General features: G+C 45.8%; 1 protein-coding gene across 2 annotated transcripts in view; it reads left to right on the forward strand.

The window, feature by feature from the left end:
• Window positions 1-7,244: 7,244 nt before the first annotated feature.
• NUP153 (nucleoporin 153) overlaps window positions 7,245-10,615 on the forward strand; it is a 61,059-nt gene continuing 57,688 nt past the window's right edge. For both annotated transcript variants that reach the window (XM_050941571.1, XM_050941572.1), the window contains exon 1: window positions 7,245-7,550. In XM_050941571.1, the coding sequence (XP_050797528.1) occupies window positions 7,452-7,550 (99 nt within the window). In that variant the 5' untranslated portion in view covers window positions 7,245-7,451. The remainder of the gene's footprint in view (window positions 7,551-10,615) is intronic.

Genomic DNA, 10,615 nt, shown 5'->3' on the forward strand with positions numbered 1-10,615 from the left:
TTTATTTGGTACTAGATGTAAAGATATTCTGAAGATAGTGTTGGCTCAATTAGCTAGCAACCATCAGTCTTAGGGACTCCCACACTTGGGAATGGAGCATTCATTCCCATGGCTCTCCTGCAGCCTCCTGACACTGAAGAATTGCAGCTGGTCAGCCACTTGCTCCATTGCTGTTTTAGTTTTTTAATAAACTGATTTAAACTAGTTAGAGGCATCCTTAACTTCTGCAATGATGTGCAGATGGGGCAGTTGGCATCTGGCACTTCTGTCCTCCTATTTAATATGTCTGTCAGCAGTCCACTTCTATTTGCATAGTATCCAAAGGTTCACGGAAACCTTTGAAAATATCCTTGTCATCTGACGTTTACTTATGTACAGAGAGCCCAATATATATATCATGTATCCTTATAATCCTACTGTGAGAACTCATTCTTCTGTACCTTGATTTCCTCGCTGCATTTCTTTTCTGGCCCTTTCTCATGCAAGTAAGTTGTACCAACGCAGATTTCTGTTAATTTTAGGGTTCTTTACATTCAAACTCTGTGCCAAGTTCAGCTGTAACATGCAACAGGAGGGGTGTACATTACATTTTAGTAAAAGGTTATACAGAGACTCCATCTGGACTTAAATGTTCTCATATTCACACCCTGTGTGTTTGGGGGGAGCTGGAAGAAGATGTGTATGTTCCTCCGTTTCTTTCAGTTGGACTCTGAATCAGAGGAGTCCAGTTGAAAGACTTAACTACCTATATATAGGACTTTAATCCTTAAGGACAATGAAGTATGTTGCAGATACAGGGATCCCTTCACTGTGTGTATAGTTTGAGCCTGAGACTGAAGAATAAAGTTCTGAAGGAGCCATGTGAACAGAAACTACTCTCATTACTGAATTTAATTTTTTTTTTGCCAGTAGTAAGGCTATGGAAGATGCCATAGTCTTTTAATTATCACAGGTACTCAGGACCTCACTTTCACATCTGATCTGGCACCAGCAATATGACGTTCTTTTAGGTTGGTGGGAAGGTCATCATTCTAGCTTTTTTAGTCTCTGTTATGATTCATAATGTAAGTGAGGTTTGTAAACCATGTACTGTATCATTACATATTTTTTAATTGATAAATACAATGGTTGTTGAATCAGTTACTTTCTTAATAATGCCAACACCTAATCATTGATAGTTAATCCCTTGTACTATAGCCAATGGTGAATTTGGTTCTGAAGTGCAGGGGGCTTAAATTTAGTGTTATGATTTGATTTGTATCAAATTTGAAGCTCTGAATCTTTAGTTTTCTGATAACTTGTTAAAAATAAAGTGACCTGAACAAAATCTGTGAGGGCTGCCTAAATGGCAAACAATGGGCCAATTGCGTAACCAGAAGGGGTTCAAATAGGTTTCCCTCCTTTAAGGGGCTGACTGGTGGGAGTTTGTGGACTTCACTTATTGTGCTGTTTCTGTACAGACCAATAGTAGATGAGAGGAACAGGCTGCCGAAGAATGCAACAGTAACATAATGAGTGCACAGTCCACTTACAGTGCTGTCTCCATCTTTCCCCTCAACTACTCTGTGTGCCCTATGCCACTGTTGGTTTTCTGAGTGCTGACCAGAAATTTCTACTTCTGTTGCTTTATCTCCTACCTGCTGCTGGATCCTCTCCCAGCCCTGCCTCTGCTAGGCAGATAGGCATCTTCTAGCATAAATTCTCTCATAGACCTGTTAAGCTGTGAGTGGAACATGACCCATAATGCAAAGAGCCTCCTGTATGGCAGGGGGTGCAGCAACATAGAGTGCAATCACCAGGTACTTTCCTCCCTGCTATTAAGAGCTCCCGTGACGAGCTTGCCCAGTCAGTCCATAGTGTGAAGTGACCAGCTTTGCATCCAGACCTACAGTTTGGGAACCCTTTGAAGAGGGGACTGAATGAGGAACTGGTGGTCTGGAGGAAGAGTTGATGGATGTGTGTGGGGAGGAGAGGGGAGAGTGATGGACTCAAGGGGAACTGAGGGTGGGGGGGAGGGAAGTGATGTATGTGTAGGCCTCTTGAAGCTTGATGGAGAAGGTTTGGTAAGGACTTCGAGACCTTTGCAGCTGTGGAAACTGAACTCATTTTATTGGTATAATTTGCCTGTCGTGTTGAGCTCTAGACTGTATGGCTTGAATTGTGTACATTGGTAGCAGTGACCCCTACACCTCTGGCATGTAAGCTGCCTAATTTGGGGTCCAATCTCTGTGAGGTTTGTAAGCCCCAGATACAGTAGCCATGTGTCATTACTAAACCCTGGTACAATTGTGCCCTGCAGTCCGCCTGCCCATGCAAGATTCTCACTTGAGGCCAATGCCCCCAATGTGAGGTCACGTGGTCCAGGGCTTCCCAAGTTGTGGGCTGTGGGCTACAACACAATCCCGGGTAATCCACTGGCAAAACTGCATTCCCCAATCAAGTCAGGGGCAGAGATTGGGGGAGGCTTGTAGGGGCATTGCCCCTCCCCCTAAACTTCATCCTTTCATTCCCCTCCCAACCCTGGCCCCTCAGCACAGCTTCAGAACACACAGCCCCATCCAGTTGCCCTGCCTGACAGTCTGTGCAGGGAAGGCGTACAGGGCTGCACGCAAGGGCTGGAGTCAGCAAGGGGCTGAAAATTGAAGATGAGATTTGGTTGAGCCTCACTAACGTGTGTCCCCAACTGGAAAACCTGTAAAAGGAGAAGCAGGCACTTCCATCCCATTAAGAAGACTCCTGGTCTGTAAGTTTATTTTATATTTTTATTTACAATATTCGATTGTTTTATAATTAGCAGAGAGTAGGGTTGGGTCTTTACCTACAAAGCACAAGAATTCAGATTTTTACACTTCAAAAAATTGAAAATGTAATAGTGTTCAAAGTTGGACAACTATTTTGTTTTAAAATCAACAAATAACACAATGCTTGGTTTCAAATGGATTGTTTAAAAAATTGTTTTGCTTATTTCCAGTTTTATACCAAATTGAGTTTTCCCTGTTTGAACACCACACTTTGCTCTCAACATTTTTTTTTAACGTGTAGTTTTACTGTAACTGTTGGGTTTCAAAGATTTGTAAGCATTTCTTTGAGTGCATATTGCTAGGGCATACAATCATTTGTTAAAATTAAAAGGAAATATACATGTATTTACTGTGACATGTATATGTAAGTAATCATTACAATTAATAATTTTCCTTGAAGTGTTAATAGTGGGCCACAGTGCCTATTGCAGCTGTACAGGTGGGCATCAGGGGAAAAAAGTTTGGGAACTCCTGACATAGTCAACCTGGTCTAAGGTCTGAAGAATATTTTGCCTCTCTTGACTCCGCCCTTTACCTCACAGGACTCCACATTCCATCCACTGCCAGAGAAAGGAGTATCCTGGCCCCAGAGGGACCATTGGTTCTGTGGTTCTCTCTCCCCCGTTGCAGCCCTGCCAGAGGCTGGGTGGTGGTGGTCCTCTCCCTATTACCCAGTCAGCTATGCTCATTCCCTGGGTCAGGAGGCCTTGGCTCTGGGGGTCTGAGATGATTAGTTGTTTACTCAGGCTCTCCAGGCCTTAAGTGCTGCTGCTCCACCTTTTCCATTCCGTGAGTCACAAACTGGCTGTAAAACTGTCCTGTGCCTCTTGGGTTGGAGAGAGGGGCTGGGGCTGCTGTTAGGGTGTGTTCCTAGGTGGTCTGAGGATGAGGCTAAGGCTGTTTTGGGTTGGGGCTTCTCTAGAATGTATCTTTCCCCTGTCTCACTCCCCATGTTCAGCACTCGGCTCGAAGATAGGGAAGTGCCACTTCAAGATCCCATGAACCCATCTCCCCAGAACCCCTAATAAACTACGTAGGGTCCCCTGCCCTGGAACAGAGAACATGGTGGGAAGAAGGAGCTTTGGGACTGGATAGTGGGCAGAGTCGGGTGGGGGCAGGGGGAGGGGAGCGAGCAGTTCCTTCATAAAGGTTGCAGCTTCCGCAGATGCTTAGTTAATATCAAGGCACCTACATCACGAGCTTCTAGAAGATGGTGCCCATTGGGCCATTTGACCCTCTCTCCCATTCTCTTGCAGCGACCCCAACCACCCTTACTTTCCTTCCCAAGAGCAGTGCTAGGCACTGTATAAACACATTGTCAGAGACAATCCTTGCCCCCAAAATTATTTTATTATTTATTAACTTATACTAGCACCCACTAAGGGCTTGATTAAGGAGAAATGCTATAACATAACTTTGTAGTTTCTCCAACCACCTGTGCAGCTGTCCCTCAAGAATTCTGAATCTAAGTAGGGATGTAATATTTTATCTCAAGCAGATTGCTGATCCCTGCTGTTGAGTGTCCATCCTGGGGCTGAAACAATCCCAGTTCTCATTTAGGTTTATAAAGCAGCTATTCAAAATATTTAACTTGTAGCTTCTGTCACTTCCCCCTTGGTATCTTGGATTTGGCCTTACCATCCAATCTGCAAGCTGGGACCAAGGACTGGTCTGATCATGCTCAAACTGGGATTTACTGATGCAAAAGAGTTACAGGCTTCTGCAATCTCCCACCCCAAGCTGGAGGAATTAAAAACAGGATCTCTGGATCTAGAAGTAGAGCACAGACAGCTGTGGCCTACTATCCTGTCTGAGGAAGGAACAGATGGTCAGTTCCTCCATGGAGGCTAGTGAAAAAGTCTCACCAAAATTTCTGCTCCTTGTTCAGAAGTCTATGCAAATAGTGAATGAGACCCCATAAGTGGTTGGGGGTGAGTGGATTTTGGAAGGTTAAAGACTTGGGGGTAGGTTAGAGCCAGATGGATGGGGGAGGAGGATAGAGACTGAATAATTTAGGAAGGAGAAGGGCAATTGGGAAGAAGGACTTGATGCAGGAAAGGAGATGATATGTAGTGGGAGAAGGGAGAGATCACTACTCTATAAAAGGGATGTGGGGGGTGCATAAATCCCTAACTGTTGGTGTCCAAGTTAGAAAATGTTAATGTAGCACGAAGTTTTTGTCAACTTGATTTTATACTTGTGCATGACAGTCTGGGGCTCTGATGGGAACTCATAATGGGCATGGTTGGTGCATGCCACAGGCAAACTCCTGTAGTATTTCCACTGTTTCTGTGGAGTCTGCTAACAAACAATGAACAACTCTTCCCACTGTCCCAGACAACCCTGCCTCAGTCTCCCTCGCTTGGCTTCTTGTCCCATTCTCTTCAGCTCATTCTAGTCTACCAGCACTGCCTCTAATAAGGGTTACATGATTTACATAGTATTCTTCCTGTCAGGACTTTCTATGCCATTACTCCTGACTTAATTTTATTCCCATCCAAATTTATTTAAAGCCTGTCGCTCCCTGATTGATTTTCTTTCAGCAGTTTGGAAGGGCTGCTTTTCATTGTTTCTGTGAAGTCTGCGGGCTGGGGCAACAATGAGGGACTTTGCCCATTGGTCTTTCAGCCTCAACTAAACAGTGTTCTCAGTTTCTGGGGTAGCCAAGTTGGAATTCTGACTCTTTGGTATCTTCTCAGATTAACCTTCTGGGTAATTCTGAGCTTAGTCCTGGGACCCACCTGTATGCTATAAACCAGTTCATTTATTCTTGTCAATACCATAAAGAATCCCTCCCAAGGTTAATCGGTTTTAGGGCTCCTATCCTTCCTTCCACTAAGAATGTGGCATCAGATTATGTCCCCTCCCCCCACCCAAAAAAGTTTCCGCATATGAACTTTATGGTTGAAGTCTTTTTTCATTTTCAAAGGGTTTCAAATTTTCCCAAGGAAATGTGTGCCTTTTGAGTTTTGGGCTGTGGAATATCTATATAGTTCAAATGATCCAAATTCCTTTGCTACTTCCCAGAAACTCTACAGGAGATTTCCTGGGGTCCTTAGTTTGTCCAAACATGAGGTATATTGGGATTCATTTTGTACTTTAAATGGCTGCTGTTTATAGGCCATCAAAATAATGAGAAATGCTGGTTACAGTCTGTTTGATGCTGTTCTGAAAAGGTAGCCTGCTTAACCTTTTTTGACCCATTCCACCTTCCCAACCAATTGTGGTGTGAGTCATAGATTCCTGGAATCTCATAAACCTGTTGAAATACTCTTGATTCAAATGTTTTCCCTTTATCTGTGTGCCAATCACCTAGAACCCTAAATCTGGTGAAGAATTAGTTCAGTAAAACTTCAGTGACTGGGTGACCCTTTTTGTTCCTTACTAATATTCAGGCCATTTTGTAAAGAAGTCCACCCCATATTTGTGAACTGCTCTTCATAATGAGGAAGAATAAATAGGCATGTAACAAATGAATGACTGTTTCTTTTCCAGGGATCAATGAAGGCAATTTGTGGGGGAACATTTTCTCTCTAAACCTATCTGGAAGGGCATTTTTATATTTTATCGCATACTTGACATAGATTTATAAATATAATGGGCCAGGTCATTATCTATAAATCAGCATCACTTCATGGGCTTGTTTCAAGCAGCTAAGGTTGGGCCCTTTTTAGTGTGTTTGTTTGCATTAACACTTATGTAACTGTAGTGACTACATTTTTGCTAGACATGTTGTTGGTTTAACTTTAGCTAGAAATTGTTCTGACTCTTCTGTGTCATTTACAAATAATCTATAAAGGACTTATCTCCATTGGCACATGATGTGCTTGTCCATGCTCATTACCCTGCACCTTAACAAAACAACTCTATCCCTCCCCTTGCCCGTGGGCTTTCATAACAGCCAGCCACAATCTGGCTCACAATAATTGGTTTATGGACCAAAGCAGTGATGGACCCAGTGGCAGATGTTCCTTTTCTTTGCCACATTTTCTGATTATCTTGATTCAAATCTTTTTGATCGCTGCAGCGTGGAAATCATCCACCAGACTATGTGCTTGCATGACCTCAATTTACACAGCAGCATTGCCAACCTGAAGCCTCCAAAAACGCTAAATAAACCGTGCGAAAGCCTTAAAAACATCTCACGATGGCGGGGCTCTGCGTATTTCCGTGTGCGAACTTTTTCCGATTGGAGCTTGGGAAAACACACCCCTGGGCAGAACCTAGCTCGCTCTCTACCTCCCCTTCGCCCACAGCCAGCGCTCACAGCCCCTGCCACTTCCTGGAACTACACTTCCCATGAGCGTTTGGGGGGGGAGCACTGGCTCCTGGGTAAGACGCAGCAGGATGACGCGTCCCGTTGTGCTCGAGTTAGTGACGCGCCCTGCCCGGGCGGGCGCTGTGTGGTTGGTCGGACAGGGGGGAGGGGTGCACGGAGTCGGCCGCGGCGCGGGCGGGACGGAGCCGGCAGCAAGCGCGTGAGGCCTCGGAGTCCGCGAGACAGGCCTTGCGGCGCGTGGCGGGGGCATCTCCATAGTGACAGTGACAGCACAGAGGGGAGGAGGCAGCGCGCGGCGCGGCCAGGCCGCGGGGGGAAGGGGGAGCCAGCGGGGGCCGGGCCCGCTCTGCGCCGGGGGGCCGGATCCCAGCATGGCCTCGGGCGGGGGAGGCGGCGGCAGCGGAGGGGGGAAGATCCGGACCCGGCGGTACCACCTGGGCGCCTCGAAGCCCTACCCGAGAAACAAGCAGGTGAGAGGCCGGGGATGGGCCGCGCCGCTCTGCCAGGCCGGGGGCTCTGACTCACGGGGGCCCGCGGGGACTGGGAGCCGCCGGGCCGGGCGGAGGCTTCCTGGCCTATCCAGGCCCCGCGAGTTGGGGACCCACGTGGAGCCCGGGGGCGGCGGGGGATCGGGCCGCCCGAGCTGTGAGAGGGCGCTCGGGGCGCGTGAGGAGCCACGGCCCGGGGGGGGAGGGAGGCGTCTCCTGCGGGGTTGGCGGTGCGTGTGGGGGAGGCTTTCCCATGCGCTGGGGCCGGTATGCATGTGTGGGGGTTTCCTCTCGGGCAGCGGGGAGGGGTTTGGGATTTCCCTCTGGGAGCGGAGCGGGGGGGCGGGAGTTAGGGATTTCCTGCCTTTTTTTCGGTGAAGCTGGGAGGGGTCACTGGAGGGAAGAGGAAACTTGTTTAGCGCAGTTGGTGCCATGTGTGAATTAACCCCGTCTCAGTTTGCTTCAGACAGCTTTGATGGGGCGGGAACGGGGGAAAGAAAAGCGTTGGAAGGAAAAATCTGGAGAGCGTTTCCTGTCACACAGACGAGTTGGTGTAGGGTGCAGATTTTCCCAGGATGTAAACTTTGACTCTGTCCATCGTGTAATATGTTGCCCCCAATGACCAACAACTGACGCTTTGAACTCTTTGTATCATTTTTATTTAAACATTCTCTGGTCCTTTAGGGTGGTTTAGCTCCACTCTTGATACAGTCTTCTTTTCCTATACTGCCCAACTTACTGGTTGCTTCCCAACTCAGATTGCCAAAAGATAATTATATATCAGCAGGAATGATTTGGGTTCACTTTTGTGCAAATGTTATACACAGTCAGGATAAACCTCTGGAATGACATTATCTTAAATAGGTGTTTAGTTAGCATACAGTGAATTTTGACATTTGAATGTCTTTAAGATCAAACTAGCCAAATTTTTAATTTTTATGTACAAGTTTCAAAACATGTTACAAACCACGATGCAGTTAGTTGTCCTTGTGATAATTTCAGTAGGCAAATAGTTCATACTCTTTAACTCCTCACATAAATGTTTCTGGTACTTCATTCTGTGTATATCTGTTGCTAGCACATTTTGGGTGCTAATACAGTATAAGAAATAACAATATTAAAGAAACCTGTTTTGTTTTTTAAATCTTGCTGAAGTGGTGGATAAATAACAAAATAACTTGTTTATATATTACAGCACTTGACACTGCTGGGCATTTATAGATAAAAATCCAGAAACTAGGTAGGATGGCTGGTGGACAGGCAAATAGATCCTTCATTATTAGTGTGTGTGTTTCTAGGAGTTTTAGGCTGCTCGGATACCTGTGTACTATACAGATCTCATCTGTATGGGTATATGTGTATGCATACATTTCGGAATGTGTTTATGTAAATTGTTGAACTAGGTTAATACAAATTCAGTTATGTTCTGTTTGTATATAAAGTGAAGGATTATCCAACATAAATCTCATAATATACTGCTTCTTGGAATAATAGAAACAAATTGTAACTTTTCTACAGCCTTAAGTATACATATACAATTGCATAACACTGTTCTGCATCTGTTCCTGAAGCTCTAGGACAGGGTTCTCAAACTGGGGGTCACGAGGTTATTACATGGAGGCTGACAGCTTGTGACCTCTCACCTCAAACCCCACTTCACCCCCAGCATTTATAATAGCGTTAAAATATACAAAAAAGTGTTTTTAATTATATTGGGGGGGGTTGCACTCTGCAGCTTGCTATGTGAAAGGGGTCACCAGTATAAAAGTTTGAGAACCACTGCTCTACGAGATAGTAGTTTAATGACATCTAAACAGTAAAAGAGTTTCTTCCTCTCTAAGTGTAGTATGTGCTCGCTTCGGCAGCACATATACTAAAATTGAAACATTTGTGTAAAAGCTAAAGAAGTATTGAAGTAGCAAGTAATGAATGTGGTGATCACTGCTAGTTGAGGAGTGACTTTGTAGGAGATGTATGGAAAGCTTTAGATAGTAATTATGGACCTAATCCTCTAGTCTAAATGGACCAGTTGTGTTGTCTTTGTGTATTCCCAATGGGTTCATTTGGATAAGTGCTGAAGTAAGCATGTGTTTGTGAATGGAGGATCAGGCCCTAAGAATAGATACTTGAATGTACTGGTCAAATTTACAGATGTAACATGGTGTAATAAGAAAAATGTTTTCTTTATTGTCATGCTTTAAAACTCAATTTTCCAGGCAGAAATTTTAAAGCCTAAAAGCACAATTCTTTGTTTTATCCCCCTTGACTAAGTCAATTTTTACTAGCCAGGCTTTTTAAAGCCTGCCACCAACCTGTATGTTCACTTTAAGGTTCAGACTCGTGGTTTTAATCTTGGGGATATGTCATCTGTAGTTTCAAGGATTTGTCTAACTTTCTATACACTAGTGTAAAAAGTGACTTGCACTGGCTTACCTGTGTTTGAAACCTGGGTAAGCTGCACCAGTGTAGTATGTCTTCACAAGGGGTTTGCACTAGTGCAACTACATTGATTATTATTATTATTTTTATTTATTTTTTTGGTCTGAGGGCCACATGTGGGTATGGAAATTGTATGGTGGGCCATGAATGCTCATGAAATTGGGGGTTGGGGTGCAGGAGGGGGTGAAGGCTCCAACTGGGGGTGCAGGCTCTGGGTTGGGGCTGGGGATGAGGGGTTGGGGGTGTAGGAGGATACTCTGGGCTGGGACCGAGGGGTTTGGAGGGTGGGAGGGGGAGCAGGGCTGGGGCAGGGAGTTGGGGCATTGGAGTGGGTCGGGGGTATAGGTCCAGGCATCGCTTACCTCAAGCAGCTCTCGGAAGCAGCGACATGTCCCCCCTCTGGCCCCATCCACGGGCACCGCCCCTGTAGCTCCCGTTGGCCACGGTTCCCAGCCAATGGGAGCTGCGGGGGCAGCGTGTGGCGCCCCCAGTCTGACCCTGCTGCTGCTTTCAAGAGCCGTGCGGAGCAGGGCAAGCCCTGGACCCCGCTCCCCAGCAGGAGCCCGAGGACCAGATTAAAACATCTGGAGGGCCGAATAGTTTGCCCC

This window comes from Gopherus flavomarginatus, chromosome 2 (assembly GCF_025201925.1).
Source record: "Gopherus flavomarginatus isolate rGopFla2 chromosome 2, rGopFla2.mat.asm, whole genome shotgun sequence".
Classification (NCBI taxonomy): domain Eukaryota; kingdom Metazoa; phylum Chordata; order Testudines; family Testudinidae; genus Gopherus; species Gopherus flavomarginatus.